The 21,984-nt window shown below is 55.8% G+C and overlaps 1 protein-coding gene across 4 annotated transcripts; it reads right to left on the bottom strand.

The window, feature by feature from the left end:
- Positions 1 to 3,606: 3,606 nt before the first annotated feature.
- On the bottom strand, positions 3,607 to 21,867 carry TMEM119 (transmembrane protein 119). Of its 4 annotated transcripts, none has more exons than XM_032310139.1 (3): positions 13,846 to 14,001; positions 8,499 to 9,264; positions 3,607 to 5,946 (listed from the first exon to the last, which is right to left on the bottom strand). In XM_032310139.1, the coding sequence occupies exons 2-3, from the start codon at positions 9,250 to 9,252 to the stop codon at positions 5,942 to 5,944; spliced, it is 759 nt and encodes a 252-aa protein (XP_032166030.1). In that variant the 5' UTR covers positions 9,253 to 9,264; positions 13,846 to 14,001; the 3' UTR covers positions 3,607 to 5,941. The 4 variants fall into 4 exon arrangements, with proteins under 4 accessions (XP_032166030.1, XP_032166029.1, XP_032166028.1 ...); XM_032310138.1 differs by lacking the exon at positions 3,607 to 5,946 and adding an exon at positions 7,139 to 7,686 and having other exon boundaries at positions 13,846 to 13,999; XM_032310137.1 differs by lacking the exons at positions 3,607 to 5,946; positions 13,846 to 14,001 and adding an exon at positions 21,768 to 21,867 and having other exon boundaries at positions 7,139 to 9,264.
- Between the last annotated feature and the right edge of the window lie 117 nt (positions 21,868 to 21,984).

Here is a 21,984-nt window from a genome sequence, read left to right as displayed (position 1 = left end):
CGAGGTCCTGCTGCCTGGGGCTCCAACGCATGTTCTGCCAGCCCAAGGCAAGTGTGCGCATGGCCCTGATGAGCCCTGAGGGTCGGGGGCGAGCCCGGGGCTGTTGTCAGACCCCTTTTTCCTCCTTTCGGCAGCCAGACCATGGTTGCCACTGTGATAACACCTGCTCTCCTAGCTGAGCTACAGGGCCACGTGCAAGTGTGGGCACCTTGGCCTTAGGCCTCTGCTCCCACACTGTTGTCCTGCATGCCTGAACTCATTCATTCACTCATTCACTCACTCACTCAGGAACAGGATTGCAGGCAGTGGTTAGAGCACTGGCCCTGGGGGTCCAAAAGCCTCAGGAGGTTCAAAAGCCAGCTCAGGTCCTTTCTGGCTGTGTGACCTTGGGCAAGTTGCTTTACCTCTCTGAGCTTCCACTCTTCCTCTGTAGAAGGCGGATATCTGTGCCTCACCCAACTTTGTGAGGACCCAGTGTATAGAAAGCGCTTAGTGCTGTGCCGGGAACACAGTGGATACTCAAGATGTGATGGACACTGGGCCTGAGAGTGGGATTGAAACAGCGACCAAGGACAGAGGTAGGAGTTTGGGGGCCAAGGAGGTTTTTCAGAGAGCCTCATTTCAACCCTCCCTAGGGCAGGTGCAGAGATGTCCTGCCTCCCAATGTCACCCTTCCTCTCTGCTCCTCAATCAAGGACAAATGGAAGGAAACTCAGCACTCCTTGCTCAGCAATCATTGAGTACCTACCGGGTACCCAGCTCTGTTCTGGGCACTGACCCGCAGTGCTGGGCAGAGAAGCCGTAGAATTTCAGAGATCAGAATGGCCTGTAGCAGCCTCCTCACTGCTTGCCAGCATTAGGAACGACAGAGATCCTTAGAAGAGTCAACAGAAATGAAAACATTTTTCTATCCTGGGCCCCAGGCCCTGAGCTCGAGGAGCATTTTCTTGTCTGAGTCTCACAACAGGACAGGACCTGTGCTCTCACAGGTGAGGCGCTGAGGCTCCGAAAGGAGAGGGATGGGGTAGGGCAGAAGCTGCCCAAGGTCACACATCCTGGAAGTGGAATTGGAACTCGGATTTGACTCTGGGTCTCTTGGAATGCAGACATCTTATGTCCTCCCCCCTGCGCCTGAAGCAGTCTTCTGCCCAGAGTCAATGCTGAGAAGTATTTTGCTTGTTTTATAAATGGGAACCCAACAGAGAGGGGAGGGGAGATAGTCCAGGTACCTGGAAACTAATCCAGCTGGGTACCTCCACCCCCAGTCTTTCCTGCTCCCCACAAATAGCCCTGGTGCCTGCCCATGATGGGCCCAAGTCCCTGAGCTCCCCGAACCACGTTGCCAACCACGTATCCAGCCACACTCAGCCAGACAATGTCTAAGCTCTCACTGGGGTCACCACACCTCAGAAGGGAGGCAGGGAACAGCTGCCCCGTGACCTCCTGGCCCCCATCAGGCGCCAAATCCCTGCAGAGGGGCACATGGGCTTGGGGGGGGGGTGATCTCTGCCCAAAGGACAGCATGAGCCTGTCTCTTCTCTCGAGCCTCATCCTTCACGCCCTCCTTGGGGTTCACGGGACTTCCCTGGCTGCTGGCCTTGTTCTGCTTTTACCAACATTTCCAGGACCCTCTGCCCTACTCCCACCCCAAGAAATAACTAATTTTTTAAAAAAAGATTTTATTTATTTATTTGACATACAGAGATCACAAGTAGGCAGAGAGGCAGGCGTGGGGGGGGGGAGCAGGCTCCCCGCTGAGCAGAGAGCCCGATGTGGGACTCGATCCCAGCATCCTGAGACCATGACCCGAGCCGAAGGCAGAGGCCTAACTTACTGAGCCACGCAGGCGCCCCATCACTGATCTTTTGATTCTGAAGCTACTATACTTAGATCTGGAAAGAAGAGGTGACTCAGAACAGCGAGACACTTGAAACCAGACCTTTGCCCTTTTTCTCCGGACATAACACTTCACAGTTTATAGCTAACAGCAGCTTCCATTTATTGAGCACCATTGGGAGGCCTGTTCTAAGCACTGGAATTGAATGAACTCAACTTCCATCGCCTCTTTGACCTAGGAGCCATTATTCCCATTTCACAGATGAGGAAACTCAAGCCCAGAGAGGTGAAGTGACTCGCCCAAGGTCACACAGCCGGGTGGTGGCTGCGTTGAGATTTCAACCCAGGCCGTGTGAAGCCTGTACCCCTAACCACCACCCCGCCCTGCCGTCCTGCACATCATAAAGTACATTCACAGCATGGGGTCGGGGGGAGCTGGGGGAGGGGGTGGAAACAGGGCAGGGGCTGTGGTCCCTGGACTTTATATGTGAAGAGCCTATAGTTCAAAGTGACTTGCTCAAAGTCATGCAGCTAGGAGGAGCCTAACTGGGTCTCCTGGTTCCTTGTCTCTGTGTCTCACTATCTCTCCCCCCTCCCGTGCTGTCCCCAATCTTCCTCCCCTGCACATCTCAGTCCCTTTCCCCCCTCCAAACCCCCTAAGTGAGTCCGGTTCTCCAAACCCTAAGGCAGAGGTCGCAGGTGGCCACCCACAGACCTGGACCCTCCAGCCTTCCAGGGCACACCCGGGGTGTCCCTGTGGGGCCCCGTCCAGTGGCAGGATGCCCATGCTGGGCACTGCAGAGCCTCTGACACCAGGGACCCTGGCAAGAGCAGATTTACGAGCAGCACTATTTTATACTTTGCAGCTGCCACTGTAAACCCGGGACCCGTTTGGGGAGGGGAGAGCAGCTGCAGAGGACCCCTGGGCCTTGGAGCCAATGCCAAATCCTTCCTGCTATTTCTGAGCAGCCGGAGGAATCCTGAAATTAAAACCACTTGAAAAAAGGACAAATCCCTGTCCCACTCCACATCAGCCTGCTTCTTCCCCAACACCAGACGCAGAGCCAGAGCTAAACAGAGAAGAGCTAGACACAGCACAAGACTGCCCACCAGAGACCTGGATTCCTGGTCAGCTCTGAATGGGTCCCAGTCCCTGTCTGGTCCTCGGATGTCTAAGATGAAATGCAGGAGGCTGGTCTAGATCAGGATTTCTGAGACCCTCTGAGCTTCAGAAGTTCCCTACAATAAGTGATCTCAAATATTCCCACTTCGAGGTTCAGTGCTCCCACTCCTGGCTGTGTGACCTTAGACAAGTTACTTGACCTCTCTGAGTCTGTTGGTTTAATCTGTAAAATGGAGAGAAATAACAACCTTCTCATTAAAAAGGTTGGAAGGATAAAATAAATGGACATTGGTAGCTCCCAGCAGTTTTATTTGTAACAGCCACAACCTGGAAAACCATGAAAACGTCCATCAGCAGGTGAAAGAATAAACAAATTATGGTATGTCCATTCAAGGGAACTCTACTCCACAGTAAAAAGCAGTGAAATATTAATATACACAATAACATGAATAAATCTCAGAACAGTGCTGTGTGCAAAAAGCCAGACAAAAGGAGTACGCTGTGTGGTTCCATTTTTTTAAAAAATATTTTTATTCACTTATTTGTCTAAGAGAGAGCACAAGCAGGGAGAGGGGCAGAGCGAGAAGCATGCTCCCTGCCTAGCAGGGAGCCCAATACGGGACTCAAACCCAGGACCCTAGAACCCATTGACCACCCAGGCGTCCCTATATGATTCCATTTATAGAATTTCAGAAAATAAAAATGAGTCATAAGGACAGAGGGCAGATCAATAGTGGTCTAGGGACGGAGGTTGGGGGGGAACAGCCCACAGAGATTGCAAAGAGGTAGGAGGAGATGGTCAGAGGAGATGGATATGTCTGTTATCTTGACTGACGATGGCTTCATGAATTTACTCATCTATCCAAATTATCAAGTTGCACATTTTAAATACGTGCAGTTACTGCGTGTCAATTATGCCTCCATAGAGCGGAAAATCTGGCGTCAGGAAAGCGCCAGACGCGCACCAGAGTGCATTTATATATGGCAGCCCTTCCTGTTACCAATCACCGTGACTGCATCTAGATGATTCTTTGATTCATCTCCTCCTCTCATTTACAGCCAATGATTTGTTCTCAGTACCTGGCACACAGTAGGTGCTCACTAGAGTCTGAGGCTGGGAACCAGAGTCTCTGACCCTGGCAGCTGCTCTTTGGGCACTTTGGAACCTGTGTTGCTGATTAATACCAGCTGGGACAGACTCGGGGGGCCCGAGGCTCTATGCATGAGCACAGAGACAGGAGGGCCCCCCAGCACTGGGCAGTCACGGCCAACACCCCGAGGGGGAGGGTGGGCCCTGTGATGAAATGCAACAGACACCCAACACCAGTATCAAGGCTCAGCCTTTGCACCCACAAACAGGTTCTTAACATGAAGCAGGAGGCTCAGGGCGAAAAGCCCCACTTAAGGAGCTGGCCAGGCCTGGGGTTCAAATCCCAGTTATGCCCATCTGTGTGACATGGGCCAAGCCTCTGCACCCTGTTTCCTCATCTGCAAAGTAGGGGATCATGAGATTGCTCATGTCTCTGTAGGGAGTGTGGGGAGGGTTAAGAGGGGACACGGGTGCACTGGCACAGAGGGCTTCCCTCAGCCGCAGACGCATGCACACATGCGCACTCGCAGGGCACCTACTGCGTGCCAGGACCTGGCCCCGTGTTGGGGGGACAGTGGTGGACAGCCCCCCAGGCCATGACAGTTGCCCTGCCATACCCTCGGACACTCTGATGTCATCGGTCTGGGTGAGGGGGGTGCCTTGCTAATTCTGTCGGTAGAGGCCATGACTCTTGAACTTGGGGGCATGAGTTCAAGCCCTGAATGAATCAATGAATAAGGAAGGAAGGAATAAATAAAACAAATAAATAAATAAATGGTCTGGGTGGTGCCCGGGAGTTACGACATTACAAAGCTCTCGGACAACCCCAGCCTGCTGGCTGAGACCCCTGCCAGGTAGAGTAGGATCATCTCTTTATGCTCAAGGAAATGAAAGCCCAGAGAGGTGAGGCCATTCACCCAAGGCCGCACAGCTAAAAAGGGGTAGAGCTGGCATGGACACTGGCAGTCTCCCCCTCCTCAGTCCCTGCACCCCAGGCCCAAACTACATAAATCACCCCAAGAGGGTTCAAGACGATGTGCCCTGAGACCTGAGTTCTGCCCCTCCTGCTCCTGCCTTAGACATCACCCCCAGCCAGCGAATGCCCAGCCCCTCGGGCTGATCAGAGAAAGTGACAGCACATGGAAGAAGTCCCTCCAGCACCCCACAGACCCCCAGCACACTTCCCCAGAAGGCCCCATTTCCACGCTGAGCTAGAGGCTGTGTCTTTAGGTGATTTTGTTCCCCCTCCCCTTCGTTTTCTAGGGAGAGAAGCAGCAGGCCTGGCCCGGGAACAGACCCCCAGGCTGAGGGCAGCTGTGTGGTTTTACAAGCCCTGGGACAGTGGGGGCCTGTTCAGACCTGGCAGATTCCCGGATCCCTGGGAACAGTGGAGCCCCCCACACCCACCCTCCAGTTCAGGTCTCCCCCTTGCCCAGCCCCAGCCTATACAGGCCCTCAGCCCACCTCCCCCCAGGCTCGCCCTCCGCTGGTGCCCCGCCAGATGTGTGCCCACAGAAGGCCCCTCTGGTAACTCTGTCAAAAATGTGGGAGCACCCTGGAGGGCCTGTAAGCAGGAGTGAGGCCTTGGTCTCTCCTGCGCAAAGGCTTCATTCATTCATCCAAGCAGCTGTCCAAGCCGTGGAGGACTCACTCCAGAATCAGACGGTGGGGCTGGGATCCTGGCTCTGGGACCTAGGCAACGGACGCCCCCTCTGTGACATGAGAACAACAGCGGGTCCCTCTCCCCGGTTGGGAGTCTCAACAAGTAAATGACATTCAGGGCTCAGAGCAGGGCCCGGGACGTCACAGATGTTCATGAGCTGTGAGCAGTTAGGAGTAGTGTTGAGCGCAGGGGAGTCTGGGTGGGTGCTGTCGGGGAGAGCAGGGGACTTCTAGGCTGGAAGGTAAAGGAGAGGGGGAGTTAGCTGGACAAGGAGTGGGGTGGAAGGGTGTCCTAGGCAGAGGGAATAGTAATTGTTAAAGCTCAGAGGTGAGGGAGAGGTTGATGCCGGTTCAGAGCTTGAACTACCTCCTGAGTCCCCGCCCCCATCAGTCCCACGGGACACGGGCCGTAACTAAGGCCTCATACTTCATGTCCTCCGGCGGACCCTGTTGACAATTACTGGGGAGCCACTGACCTGGAAGCCGCTGATTGCAAAGTCATCCCTGCCTGCTCCCCAGGAATCTCTAACATCTGCTTCTGTCTTACCTGAGTTTTACCTGCTATGCAGAAGGTCATTGCATACCCCAGCCACCTCCAATCACCTAGGACCCTGCAGGAGCGGTCACACACAGAGAGGTTGAGTGATTTGGTCAGAGCCACACAGCATTCAGGGATTTACATTGGATTTTCCCTACATTCTTGGGCGGGAGCCGGTCTGGGCTGAGAAAAGGAGGGCCCTTCCCCGCTGCGAGAGACAGAGGCCATTGTGTGTTATGAAACTCAACCCCGGCCCCCTCTGAAGGGATGTGGGGTCAGCGGAGGAGAGGGATTGGGGGGTGGCCTCCCTGCCCCCCTCACTCCGGGGGATCCAGCCCATGCTCCCAGCCCAGCCACATCTGGATTCCAGCTGGCAACTCCAGGGAAGGGGGCGGGGGGCCATGGCCTCAGGAACTTGCCTTCAAAGGCAAGGAGGAGCCTGGTGAGCGAGGAGACACAGGCCAAGGCCGCCTCCCACCCCAGGCCAAGGGTGCCAGGAGCGTGGCATTGCCTGTGAGCCCTGTTCTAGTCCTCTGCCACTCTGCCAGAGGATGGGAGACTGAACCGGGAGACTGGGCTCGTGTTCCCCGGAGAAGGAGGCGGGTAGATCTCCTGTAGCCACGGTGCATCACAGAACTGCTCTTGGAGGCCGGGTCTGCATGGCCGCAAGCCCAGGGCTGGACTCAGCCTTGGGGGCAAGAGCTCCTGCCACATTCCCAGGGGGGATCCCGTTCTGCCCTCCTTTCACGAATCATCTCATTCAGCTTCTTGGGCCTGCCTAATGCGTCTCCCCCAGAAAGCTACCCCACGCCATGGAACAGCCCAGAAGAAATACCCCGCCCCCACCCCCACGAGCAGACTCATTCCTCCCTCAGAAAACCAGCAACACTCAGGCCAGAATAAAGGTTTATTGTGCTGGTTTGCTACATCTCAGCACCTAAAAAGTTGTGCAGAGGTTGGCAGGGGTGTGCCAGATGGAGGGATGAGGAAGAGGAACACCCCCAGAGCCTCCCCAAATCAGGACGGAGCGCAGGCTCCCTTGTCAAAGGTTTAAAAATGCTGTGAGCACAGGCTGCCAGACAACACACGTGAGCAAAGGGTTGGGGGCCAGGGCTCCCCTGCTCTAAGCTGGGCGTTAGGAACCCTTCCCTACCCTCTCTCACTCCCCCTAGAGTGGGGCCCCCTCACACACAGCCCCCTAGCTTCTGGGCAGCCTTGGAGGCCTGACAGAAAAGGTTCAATTCATTCATCCCATGCCCGTAGCAGTAACGGGATGAGAAATTCGTCCCCAGACAGAGATGCTTGGCAGAGCTTGGGCGGGTCTGAGCCCCCGGACCCACGCCCCTAACTCCAGAGCGACCGCAAACTGGGGGGCACCTTCAGGAACATTTGGGGCAGTAATTTCCAGAATGTGCTCTGCGAGACTTTACTCTGTAACTGTAAAAAAAAAAAAAAAAAGTGCTCTGTGGTTAAAACCAGATTCCACAGGGGCGTTTACTGAAGTATTTGCAGAGCCCTGGGGTGCTCTAAGAGGGGGTACAGGGAGCAGAGAGGCAGTGTCTCCTCAACTCACTGGCCCCCCAAATCCTTTTTCCACTGAGTAGCTCGGGGAACCCAGCCCTGGACAGGCTCACTTAGGGACCTGTCGTGATGTGTGCACAGGCCCCTTGGAAACTTCCTGCCTCCCCAGGCCCATTAATGCGGTCACTGTCACTGCTCCCAACCCTAGGGGCCTCAGCAGGTCCCATTCACCCTTGTCCCAAACTCCTAGTTACTCTGACGTGTCTTCCCTACCTCCATGGAAAAGCGACAATGTTGGCGCCGTCACAGGGGACTTGCGGCCTATGTTTGCCTGAGTGATGGGGCCAATTGTGTGGGATGCAGCATCACAGATATAATGGGGATCCTTCCCATTCCCCCTCCCCAGAGGCGCTGTTTGGAATGCAGCCCTTTGGGGCCACAGGAGCAAACGGTCCTGGAGCCTGGGGAGATTCTTGGGGTACACCAGAGACCAGCATCTCTGCCTGCTGTCAGGGGTAGCCAAGGAGGGGGTGTCAGGGAGCCGTAAGGGACAAGGGCCTTTCCACACCCACAGAGGTGACCACAAGGGGTCCAATAGTCAGGGCCGGCAGCCCCAGAGGCCTGTTAGACCCTGGGGACAACACTGCAAGCACAGGGGCTCTCAGGGCGATCAGCGGCACCCCTGGCATCCTGCGCTAACAAAGGAGCCTCTCCGGGCTCACCTTGGCCTTGGCCTTGGCCAGCCTCCCACACTCCTTCCTCTACCACGGGGCTTGGCTCCTCCTGCCCCTCCGGTTTTGGTTTCTCCTCTGCTGCGGGGCTCCCACGTCCCTGGGCCTCCTGGTCCGCCTCCCGGCCTCCGCTCTCCTCTCCCTCGGACTCGCTCTCCATCCGGGCTCCGTCTCCGCCCCCCAGCGCCGCTCTGGCGGGGGACTTGAGGTTCTGGGTGGCAGCGAGGATGTCAGCCTGGAGCTGCTGGGATGAATCCAGAGCCTCCTCGGGCCGGCCATCGGGAGCCCGGTCGGGGACCTCACTGAAGGCCCGCGGGCCGCCGGCCCGGTCACTCTGGTCCACATACTTCTTCTTGGGAAAAGACGAGGGGTAGTAGGCCGAAGCCTTGTGCTTCTGGCGGGTGATGAGCGCGGCGCAGACAATGAACATGAGCAGGAACACCAGGGAGCCCACCACGGCGATGAGCATCACATACTGGCGGAAGAAGTCCACGATGCCGTCCAGGAAGTTGGTGGGGGGCTTGGGGCCTTCCAGGGGCGTGGGCGGGGGCCCCAGCGACGTGGGGCTGAGGGCCGGCGTCCGGGGCGGTGGGAGGCTCGGGGACGAGGCCGACGAGCCCTCGGCCTCCCCGCTGCCCCCTGTGTCCTCCAGATAGGCGGCCTGCAGGGTTGCAGAGTAGGCCACCATGGGCAGCGCCCTGAGGAGCAGCAACAGAGAGACCACCAGCCTGGGCACTGCCGCCGACACCATCCTGTCGGAGACCTGTGGGCAGCGAGGCAGGAGAGAGTGCGGGGTAGAACTCTGGGCGTCTGGGGACACAGAGCAGATCCTAGCCGGGGCTGCTTCCCTGGACCCCGTTTGCTCTACATGGGGTCCTTGTCTGCCCCTCCACTTCATCCTGAGACCATCCCAGTGAGGCACCCCACTTCGCCCTAAGGTCCTGGAGGGTGGGGACTGACTCTTATTTACCTCGGCACCCTCAGGGTTTCCAGACCCTATCTGGCAAACCGTTAAGTGCTCCATAAATGCACCTTGGCTGAATTAATAATAATTTACCCTTTCATGGCTTACCAAGTGCCAAATACTATTTTGAGTTTCTTAAGTAGAATTACACTGAATCCTGGGAACCACCCAAAGGGGGGAGGTACTATTATTATCCCCAGGTTCCAGGTATGGAAACTGAGGCTCAGAGGAGGGAAGTCACTGTCAGGCAAGAGCAGGGGTTTGGGGCTAGGCACGGAGGGTGAAATTGTCAGTCGGGCTGGGAGTAAGTAAGAAATGGAGCAATGGAGGCAGCCGACCCCTTCTCTTCGGGGGACCCTCCCCACCAGCCCCTGGCCCTTCTGTGGTCCCAGTACCCTTCTCCAGGAGACTCGTGCATTTTGAAGCTTCCAAACTCCATGAGCTCAGCAGAGGGCTTGGATGTCAGGAGCGTGGCTAACCCTTACGTCAAGGCACAAAGCAGGGCCTGGAGGCCTGGGAGGGGGTGGAGGGACCCTCGTGCCTGAGATGAAGCTGGAGCTGAGTCCACCACTAAATGGGAACCAGATGAACCCCGCCCTCCCCCCTCCCCCCTGCTGGAAGGCTGCTCCCGCCATGAACCCCCAGACCCCATCTGGCCTAGACAGCCCGGCTGACTAATACATTCCGCATGGTCCAGGTTTGCGGAGGAAGCTGGCTCCTAAAACACGGGCTCTCCCCACCAGCCCGAGGGGGGCTGGGCCCTCAGACAAGCCCAGCAGCCCTTCTCTGTGCCCCCTGGTGGTCTGTCTGTCCCTGAGAACCCCCTTCTGACCTGGGTGGGGTTCGAAGCATCAAGACAAAAAAGCCTGGGGATCCCCTGTCTGACAGTCTCTCTGAGATGGGGGAACAGGGGCCAGAAGTAGAGCCAGGTCCTGGGCTAGATGGGGAGGGCGGGTTCCTGACACCTGCGCTATGTGTCCCTTCAGGGGCCCAGTCCTCAAGGCCTGCTCCCTAAACCTGCTGGCAGTCCCGGCCACACAGGTCACCATGGGGACTTGGGGAGTGAGGTAGTTATGATGTCAGGACACTGAGTGGCTTCTTCCAACTGACCTGAGGCCCCCCAGTTAAGTAGCACTAATGGAAATTAATTGTACTGACGTCAATTTGGATACACTGGCTCAGATGACCAAGAAAACCCAAAGGTAATTCCAGGACATAAAAAGAGGCAAAACTACTCAGAGGTTTGTTTTAAATGAGCTGACAATCCTGGGCTCTGACGGTGGTGGGGGGATGCCCCCACCCTCTTTGCCGGGGCTCAGCCCTAGAGAAGCCCTAGAGCTCAACCCTGGGGTTCAGTGCTGTTGAGAAGCTGGGGGTGCCCAGACAGACAGTGACTTGTCCAAGGACACACAGATGGTGCCTGTCAGAGCTGGGATTTGAACCTTCCTCTGGGTGAGTCTGAGCGTCCACATACCGGCATCACACACATGTACATACCTATGGACACACACACCTCACACAAACATACTCATACACATGCACAGACATACACACCACACACACATCCACACACTCAGAGCATACACACACACCTATGACACACACACTCCCCTTCTACATGTGCACACACCCACATTCACACATATACATCCTACACACATACACACACAGACCCGCACACAGACAGACAGACACACACCCCCACACGTGCTGTCATGTGCCCTGGGGCGACCCCCAAGTGAGCTGGCAACCCCTGGATGACGCCATGCATCAGTTGGAAGGGTCCCTCCTCACACCCCACACTGAATGTGTTAGCAAAGGTCCCTGCAGATGGCTTTGACCTTTGGGGTCTTGATCCACGGGTCACCTCCCTGCCTCCTGCAAGTCAAGCTTGAGAGAGATCTTCAGTGGCGGGGGCCGAGGCTCCTCCCCACCGATGACAGCTATGGGCGGACTTGGGGGGCTCCCCCTGGGTCCAGCTCCCTCTGGGCCTTGTTGCCCCTGCCCATAAATCGGGGGGTCGGTGGGGAAGTGATCACAGAGCCACACGGGCTGGGGTAGATGACAGGCAGAAAGCATCTGGCACAGGGAAGCTGTGCTCCGCAGGAAAGGTCAAGCTCGAGAGCAGCCCCTTTTCGACTCCAGCAGAGCCCAGCGCCAGCCCCATCTTCCCACCAGGTGGGCAGACAGTTACCTTCACTCTATCTATAGACTGGCCCATCGCCCCCCGCCCCGGGCGGTGACAACCTTTACACCTGCTGAGTGAAGGCTCAGCTCCAGCCACCCCAGAATGCAGGGTGCATGTGTGTGTTTGTGTGTGTGCACAGACACACAGACAGACACACAGATACACACACAGAGAGACACACATAGACTCACACAGAAACTCAGAGACACAGACACACACAAAGATATACACACATACACACAGAAACATACACAGACACACACACAGACACAAACACACACAGACTCACAGAAACACACAGACACACACATAGAGACATACACAGACACAGATACACACAGACTCACAGAAACACACAGACACACATATATACACACATACACACACATAGAGACATACACAGACACAGATATACACAGACTCACAGAAACACACAGACACACACACAGATATACACACATACACACAGAGACATACATAGACACACACACAGACATATAAACGCACAGACACACACGCACACACACATGACAATGAGCTGGACACAGAGAAGGGCCCCCTTCTCCCTGGACCCTTGGGGTGAAGGACAGAGGCTCAGGAAAGAGGCCACACAAAGGTATTACTGGCTCTTAGAGGCCAAGACCCGGACTCTCAGTCCCCCACACCCCTCAACCCGGCTCCTGGGAAAGGTGTAGGCAGAGCGTGGGGTGCTGGCCAGACCTCAAAGGCAATGGCTGTGTGGCCCTTCATGATGAGCCCCTGCCCTATTTGGCCTCAGTTTCCCCTCTGTACAGTGGGCACAGTGGCCCAGGCAGCCCCGAAGTGATGAGTGAGCCCATCAGCTGTCTCCACCTCCTTCTGGGAGACAGTTGGCCTCTCCTCCCGAGACCTAATGTTTTCCAGGGCCCAGAAACTCACAGGCCACTGGGAGCTGGGGTCAGGCCAACCCTCTCATTTTAGCCAAGAGGAAAATCAGGTCTGAGACCGGGAATGGGCGGTCCAGGGTCTAACAACCAGAGGAGAGTGGGTTGGAGCTATGAGTCCTGGGGTCAGCATGTCATCTGTGAGCCTCAGCTTCCACATCTGTGCAATGGGTCTAAGGGCCACCTCCCTTAACTGTTGTTAGGACAGGAAACAGCAGTGCAGGATGGGAGGGGGTATCAACTCTTAGGCCCCACATGACGGTGGAACCGGACCTCCCTCTAGAGCCCATCTCACTCAGGGTTTGGGGTTTTGGAGATGATGAGCCCCCCCCCAGAGGTCAGGAAATATGCCAATGATGCAAATCCACCCCCAGGGCCTAGGAACCTGAGGCTGAAGAGCCAGAGCCTCTGCCCCACCCCCACCCGGAGACTGGGGGCCAGCGGGGGAGGGGCAGCCCACGAAAACCTGGCTTCAATTAGTGGCTTTTAGGGGAGGAGGGTCTGGCTGAAGCGTTACCCACCTCCCCCACCCACCCCCCACCCCGCCCCAGGGCAGCCAAGGACAGGGACTCAGGCCCCTGGAAGGGAGGCCTAGAGAGGGATGGGGAGTCCTGAGGCTCAAAATATACACCCACACAAAGCAGCAGCAACAGGGACACACAATATACAGACACACAACACAGACACACTAACCTGTCTCACAACACACACACACACTCACACTCATACTCACACTCACACAGCAACAGGGACACACAAAGCCCAGACACCTCAGAAAGTCCGCAGAGCCCACCAGCACAGACACACAGAGGAGGCACAGCAGACCCACAACGGACTGATTCTCTGGCTACTAGAGCACAGACATAGTCCCCTGACACACACTGGGGCCCCCACAGACCACAGACAGCGGACAACGTGGGCCACACGACCCTCCTGCTGACCCTGGGACAGCCACCCTGGTATCCACTTTTCGAGAACACAGCTGCTCCCTTTAGGCCACAACTGCACGCATGCCCCCATGCACGTGGGAACACACACACACACACACACACACACACACACACACACACGGGCGCGCTGCCCCACACACCGGACACATTCCACCACCAAAACCCTGAGCACAGAGCCCAAGCATGCACACACAGCCTCCAGCACACGCTCAGAAGGCACTGGAACTTAGAGAAGCCGGCAAAGTGAGGGCACCGGCTCCCAGTCCCCAAACCCCCAGCGCCCCCAGGCTCCCGGGGAAGAGGGGCAGCCGGGACTCACCAGTCCGTCCTTCCGCGCTCAGGCCTGGGTGCTCCCACCAGGTGGAGCGACAGAGAGTGCCAGCTGCCGCTGCTCCGGCTGGCGCCGCCGCCCCCCTCCTGCCCCCGCCTCCCGCTTCCCTCCTCCCGCCTCCCGTCCCGGGGCTGCTGCGGGGCCAGCTTGATTCCATTAAGAGGGTTTGGGGTGGGGACAGGGGAGGGGCGGGGCTGAGCTCGGCCACACACGATCCCCCCCCTGCTCCCTGCTCCCAGCTCCCACTCCCGCCGGCGCCCCTCCACTGCTGGGGAACTCCAGATGGGGCACTTCCTCCCCGACCCAGGGTCCCCAGCTCTGGCCCAGGCAGACAGACTGACAGACAGGACAGACAGGGCTGTCCTGCAGCACAGCCCCTCCAGAACAGCAAGCTGGGGGCCTGCCTCCCTTCTGAGGGGGCCAAGGTCAGGGAGGTTCAGGGGCCCCTGTGGGTGAGCAGGAAAATCCCCCTGCCCTGGTTCCAGCTGTGACTCAGGTTTTCCAGAGGCTGGGGTGCAGGGTGAGAGCAAGCGTCCAGCTGGAGGGTACGGGCCTGGGCAGGGAGCAGAGCCCAGCCACCCACTGTCAGGCCCTGGTCCGGCCCTTCCCTTATCCGGGCCTCAGTTTACTTATTTGCCAGGGTGGGCAGGAAGCTGTCTGGGCTCCCTCTGGCTCTGACACTCTCACATCCGTGGCCTGAAGCCACCCCAGATGGAGAAGCCACAGCAGGAGCCAGGGGCCCCATTTCACAGGTGGGCACAGTGAGGCAGGGTGTAGTACAGGGGCTCAAGCAGGAAACGAAGGCAAGCCAGTAGTAGCCGCGGGCACAGGGACCTCTGGCTGACCTGAGCACTCCGGAGGGTCAGCGGATCTTTGCATTCATTCATTCACGCACCCCTTCATTCGTTCGCTCAGCACATGCTCCATGAACATCTATAGCGTGCCAGGCACCACGCCAGTGGGGTTTCAGAGGTAAATCAGACACATGCCAGCCCCCGAGGAGCTCTCACGCAGAGACATTATTACTCTCTTACAAAACAGAAAAGGGTCGATAGCAGGAGAGGCATCAGGTCAAGAGCTTGGGGAACCCCAGAGCAGGCAGAGGTCCCCTGAGAGGAAGAGGCAAGAAAGTTATCCCGGAGGATGTGGCTGTGAGCCAGCAGAGTCTGGACAGGAGACCAGAAGGCCGTACTGTGATTACCTGGGGTTGGAGCACGAGGTGGCCAAGAAGGGAGAGCAGGTAGGGCTGAAGGCAGCGAGAGCCAGGCTAAGGCGTCAGAACATCACTCCCCCATGAGGCAGTAGGGAGCCACAGCCGCAGTAGGGGCAGGGAGAGTGCCTGAATCCACAGCTTTGGCCCACCCTTCAGGAACCAAGACTCCAGATTACTGTCATTCCTTCCAGAGGTCCCAGCAAGCCCTACTCCTCCAGAAAGGGGGACAACAGCTGTTTGTTTGGAAAATAAAACCGGAGTTCCTATTTTTTCTCGGGATCACCCCCAAACCCTGCATCCTCAAGGAAACAGATGACTGCCCACCAGGGGACGCACACTGACACATGCACCCCCAGGTGTGAGATGCCGCCCCCACACATGACCGCATGTTGCCCCCACTGTACCCACTTTCCAGGTGGCCAGGGGATATCCAGGGCACCAGGGGAGGAGTCCCTCTGCTAAGTCTGAGGGGCACAGGGACTCTGACCCCAAGAAATCAAGAGTCAGGGGACGCAACCCTCCCAGGCAGGGCCTGCCCCCAGTTGGGACAGCCCAGATGCCCCAGCCTGAGTCAGGGTCCTGTTCTGTGCTCCTCTTTTGGTAGCAGGCACACAGACCTGGGCCCAAATCCTGCCTCCACCGAGTCCTGCCTCCCACAGAGGCTCTGTTTTGTCATCATCTGTAAACCGAGGATAGAGAGTCTCTTGCTTACAAGGCTGCTGGGAAAAGTCAGAGGAGCGGGAGGGCAGGAAATTGCCTGCATGCCAAATGTATGAGTCTCCTACAGTTGCTGTAACAAATGACCAAACTCAATGCCTTAGATCAACACACATTCACTATCCTACGGTTCTGGCCGTCGGAAATCAGAAGAGGGTCTCGCTCACCTGAAAGCACAGTATTGGCAGAGCGCCATGCATCCTGGAGTCTTCGAGGTGGAGGGAATCTAGAAGCCGCCTACAGTCCTCAGCTTCTAGGCTCTTCCTCTGGAGGGGGGGTGAGTCCTCAGGCTACTGTCTCTCTGGCTCTCTTCCAACCTCTCTTCCAATTTCAAGAACCCTTGGGATGACATTTAGCCCACCCAAGTAGCCCAGGATGAGCTCCCCATCTACTCTCCTTAACTTAATCCCATCCGCAAAGCCCTTTGGCCATGCCGGGTGACACATTCCTATCCACAGGTTCCAAGGATGGGGATGGGGCCATTTCTGGGGGAGGGTCACACTCGGTCTCCACACTGAGATTGAGTGTTATTACTTGCTTCCTGCACAGGTGGAGTCATCGCGCAGTTTTCCTCCCCTCCATGAATGCTTGGGGAAAGGTGGGAAAGCCCATTGGACAGATGTGTAGACTGAGGTTCCCAGCAGCGTGACCTCATCGGGACCCAACGCAAGTGGGGACCTAGACCCCTTTCTTCTTCACCAGCCCCTATGTCTTACCTGGAAATGAAACTGCCAGGCCAGGGACCCTCCCACCACCAAGGGGCCCATTCCCCACAGGAAGGCCCCTGTGCTCTCAGACCTATCAGACGCGTCAGTACACATGCACACGCACACAGAGACACACGTGCTCTCCTGAAGCCAAATGTCCCAACCCTCAGTGTGAACACAGCAAGAATGTCGGTCCCTGGGAGAAAAAAAGACCCCTGTGCTCCAGCCCTAGCTCATGCGTCAACTGTGGGGGTCCGGGCAAATCCCTGCCCCTCTCTGGGATGCAGCTAAACGTGGGGTTGGACTCCATGTCTGCCACCAGCCTGCCAACATTGAGGTTCCTATGTTCTAACATTCTGCCCTTCCTCCGTTCTAGAAATTTCTCTTGACATTTGCTTTATCTCCAGCCAGGATCAGGCTCTGGGAGACAGTGACAAGCAAACACAGGCACAGAGCTTACAGAGTCAAAGGAGACCTGCAGTAAACAAGTAAACAAACAGAGAATATCTAACTGCACATTGCGCTAAGAGTTTGGGATGGGGCAGTTCTGGTGCTGTAGGGGGTTAGTCTGGTTCCAGAACTCATGGGATCCTCTATAAGGAGGTAACAGCAGAGCTGCTTATGAAGATGAGGAGGAGGTGGTATCTAGCAAGTCAAGGGTGCAAGAGGATTCCCAGCAGGGAGAATAGCACATACAAAGGCCCTGAGGTAGATGGTACCCAGCACCTTCAGAACAGCTCCTGAAGGTTATTATCGATTAAGAGTAGATGAGCCATAATAATACATTATATGTTAATAAAAATAATTTTTTTAAAAAGCCTGATGATTCACAGACCTGTACCCCTGGGGCAAATAATACACTATATTTTAATAAAAATATATATATTTTTTAAATAGAGTAGGTGAGCCAGGTCCGCGGGGTCTGTTTTGTGCATGGCCATAATGCCAGCATCTAGGACAGTGCCTGGCATACAGCAGGTACTCAATAAATGCTTATTGATATGTGCTCGACCACTCTGACCTCCCCACTTGCATTCCCAGGTTTGACAACCATACGCTCTGAGAGTTTGTTCTTGTCACTCTCTCCGTCTCTCCGAGGGTCTCACATTCTACACTCTCCAGTCCTGGGACCTGCTGTGGGGCCCAGGCATGGTCCCTGTGCCCCACACCACCACGGCTCCAAGGGGCGCGGGCAGGCCTGTGGCACCAAACAGGCCAGGCCACTCGTTTGCAACCTATAATCCAGCCTCAAGGCAACTCAGAGACCCCACCCTGTGCCCGCTGTGCAATTAAAAGCTTGCTCCCGCCCAGCTGAACAGCCGTGGCTGAGGAGGCAGAGAAGGGGAGGGAAACCCCCCACACCTCGAATCTCTGCCAAGGTCCTCCCCAGTGGAGCCTGGGGTGGCCTGGCCCACCACAGCCCCCAGCTCCAGCCTCTGCTGGGTTCAGAGCCACCTCTAATTACCCCGCCCTCAGGCCACTGGGGCCTGCCCTCCTGGCAAAAATATCTGAAGCCTTTCATGTGGCTGGAGAGGTCTAAGCTGTGGCCCCTTCACAGCAAAGTCGGGGCCTTTAGAGGGACACCCATGGCGTGGCCTCCAGTGGGATGCTCCAAGGAGGCAGAATCATTTGGGCAGGCCAGAGCTCTAGGTGTGCCGTGAAATCTCTCTGGGCCTCAGTTTCCCCACCCATAACCTAGAGAGGTTCACTCACTCCCCAGCTATTTACTGAGCACCTACACATGCCAGGACCTGTACCAAGCACAGAGAACCATGATGCATTGTCCTGCATGCCTCCTTGCCTGACCACACCCCTGTGTATCTTGTAGCTCAATCGTCACCACCTCCAGGAAGCCCTCCCTGACCCCATCCTCTGGAAAGGGAGATCAGCAACCTCCTCCCTGCTCCTGCACCACTCAGTGCTCCTGCACCACTAGGCTCCCCACTTGGAGCACTGAGCTCACTGGGCCGTCATGGCCCTATCGGCATAGGACTCTATTCAGTCAGCTTCTGAAATCCAGAACCAGGGCCTCTTATCCCCAGTCCCAGTGCCTGGACACAGCAGGTGCTCAAAAAATGCCATCCACTGGCTAAATGGTTTTACAGATGGGGAAACTAAGGCCCAGGGAGGGGAGACACTGACATTATTTTGCTCTGCACCAGCTCCTGCATGGGGGACGAGAGAGACCAGGCCCCTTCCTCAGGGAACCCCTAGCAGAGGATATAGATGAGACCGAGGTCAACTGGCAAATCAGGAAGATAGCTCAGCACTGCAGAATGCTACCAAGGACATAGAAAGGATATGGAGTAGCTTAGAAGCAGGTGGGGGCAGGTGCCTGGGGATCTATTTTAGTAACTATGGTCAGCGTCTCCAAAGAAATTTCTAAACTGAGGCCTGCAGGGTAAAGAGAAACTGGGCACTCGAGGAGCAGGAGGAAGAGCTCCCTGGGCCAAGGGAACAGCAAGTGCAAATATCCTGTGGTGGGAAAGGGCTTGACATGAGGCCTCTTCCAAGAAAACAAGACTGGGTGCTGACCTGATAAGACCAGGGGGTAGTTAGAGCTTGGAAATGGAGGGACCTGCATTAGCTCCCAGCTCTGCACCCCACACACTGTGTGACCAAGTCTCAGTTTCCCTTCCTGAATCAGGAAGGGTCAGGGGAAGCTCTTCCAAGCTCTGTCATTCAGTGATACTGAGTAAATTTTCCACTCATTTCCCCTTGTTTGCCCACCCCCAGCAAACAACCAGATGCTCACCCACTATGGATAGGAGAGAAGAATAGCACAGTCTCTTTGGAAAGCAATCTGGCAATTTCTACGAAGTTAGCTGTCTACTTTCCAGATGGTCCAGCCATCTCTTTTGTAGGTATTTACCCAAGAGAAATAAAAACACACATCCACACAAAGACAAAAATGTCCTTAATTGCTTTGATCCCTAAGAGCAAAATATCTGGAAGAACCCTAACGTCCACCAAGAGAAAAACGGATGCATAGATTGTAGGATGTCCATACAGGGGAGCACTTCTCTGCAAGGCAGGGAAGAGGCAGGAGACCTCAGCTTAGAGAAGTCCCGTAAACACAGCAAGCAGAAGACCTGGACCCAAAAGAACGCGCTCTGGGTGATGCCATTTACATGACCTTCTGGAACAAACACAAAACTCAGCTATGAGAACAGAAGTCGGAGGAGCAGTTATCCTTGGGGGGCTGTTGGCTGGGGAGGGGCACAAAGGGACCTCCTGGGCTGGAAATGTACAATATCTAGACCCAGGTTGTGGTTACGCGGGTGTGTGCGTATGGAAAAATCAAGGTGCATGCTTCAGCTGCGTGCGGTTTACGTAGGTTATGACTCAATTAGAAGTTTTCTTTAAAAAAAAAAAAAAAAAGAAAAAAGACCTCTGCATCCCTCTATTTTTTTGAGGGGTGCAGGGGGAGCCTGTGGGATCTCTGGCTTCCTGGGGCCAAAATGGCCAGTGGCCGGCCAGCTGCAGTTTGCCTTGTAAACATTTACATTTCCCTACGTGGCTCATTAGTCCCCGCAAAGAAGCCAGATCTGAGGGCAGGAATGTAAACACGGGCCACCAGCTGTCTCCTCTTCCACCTACTGCCCACTGGGTGCCCTCCAGCAGATCTCTCCCCAGGAGTCCCCGCCGCCCCTGCCCCACCTGCTATGACATCACAGGAAGGAATCAAGAAGATGCTTCTGAATTCCTTTGCAGCACTTTTGGAAATGGGGCCCCTGCCCGACTTTGAGCAGAAGGATGCTGGCTGAGAGGGAGAAGTGGGGAGGCTTGGGGAGGCTTGGGGCTGAACTTCAGGGGGTCTAAAGACATCAGTTCATCACCCACATTTCTCCTGCTTTCTTTTTGCCCCCCTTACTGTACACTAGGACCTTCTGTCCCATCTTCCTTCTCTCCCTTTTTTTCCTCCCTACTTCCCTTCCTTCTCTCTCTCTTTTTCTCTGTCTCTCTCTCTCAATATATACTGAGCACATACTACATGCCAGATGCTTCCCAAGCCCTAGGGCTACAGCAGAAAACAATGCAGATAAAAATCCCTGTCCTCACGGAGCTGACATTCTAGTGGGACAAGGAAGACAATTAAAGTGGTAACTTAGTAATGTTTATATGGTCTGGCCAGGAGAAGAGTCAGAGAGAGGGTGATGTTCCAGCAAAACCCTGAGGGTGAGAGAGACTGACCCAGAGATGATCAGAGGAAGGTCATTACAGGTGGCAGGAAGAATGAGTGCAAATGTCCTGAGGTAGGGGGTACCTGGCATTTTCAAAGAGTGGGAAAGTGTAAGTGTCTGGTGTGGCCAGAACAGAATGTGAGGAGACAGTGGGAGGAAATGAGGTCAGAGGGCACCAGGGCCAGATCACGCAGGGCCTCTGCGGGTGTCGGCAAGGGATTGGGATTTTACCGTAGATGCAGATGGCCAACCATGGGTTCCTATGTCTACAAAACCCTCTACCACTTCTCTCCTTGCATCAAACCCTTCTCCTCCACACTCAAGGACTCTAAAAGGTGGTTCTAGGTCTCATCTCTGGGAAGGAGAAGGGGTCCATATGAGGTCCCCACGAAAGCCACCCTGATCCCCAGCCCTCCCTGTGGCTCCTTCCACCCTGACCACCAGCTTCTGACTCCACTGGGGCCAGAAACTTGGCTGGTGAGGGCTCCTGCTGGGCCACCCCCTCCTGGCAGCTGCCATAAGTCCATCTTCTGCAGCCAGGCCCAGGGACATCCTCACCGAGAGGGTCCTTCCCCAACATCCATGTGGGAAAGGGCCACACGGAGGGTGACAGCAAGGAGGTACACCCAAGACCACCTGCCCTTCAGGGACCTCTGGGTTCTGTGGCTTTGAAGCTGGGCAACCTGGGGTAGATTACTCAACTCCTCTGGGCCTCAGTTTCCTCATCTGTAAAATGGGAGTTATAGTAATTTTTTTAAAAAGCCCACATCCCTGGGATTATTAATAGAAATCAGTGAGCCTCGGCACCTGGCACTAAATAAAGATGCTAATAATAATAATAATAATAATAATAATAATAACAGCAACCAAGTGACAGGATGGAGAATGAGAATCACACCATCTGGACAGCAGCGAACACAGAAGCCTGGCATACCCCAGGCGCTCCATAAGGCTACTAGATGGAAAGGGGCAGAGCAATTAGCCCCACCCCCCTACCCCACCCACCATTAGGCCAATCTGTAAGGGGTGCCCCCATCCTTGGAAGGGTATGCATGCAGGCCCGAGACTCCCCTCCACACTCCTACCCACCTCACGCAGCCGGGGCTCCTGGGAGCAGGAGTGGGGCCTTCTCGCGGGGGGGTTAAGTCAGACCTCCCTGAGCAGGGACACACGCGGGCGCTGGCGGGGGTGGGGGGAATGGGCCCCAACAGCTGGGAACATCTGGTTTGAATTGTCGGTTGGAAGCCCTGGCCAGGCAGCCAAGGAATTTGCGAGCTAATTTTAGGCCAAACGACAGAGAGCTCAG

Source organism: Mustela erminea, chromosome 13, assembly GCF_009829155.1.
Source record: "Mustela erminea isolate mMusErm1 chromosome 13, mMusErm1.Pri, whole genome shotgun sequence".
NCBI lineage: Eukaryota > Metazoa > Chordata > Mammalia > Carnivora > Mustelidae > Mustela > Mustela erminea.
This window is presented reverse-complemented; position numbering and strand designations above follow the sequence as displayed.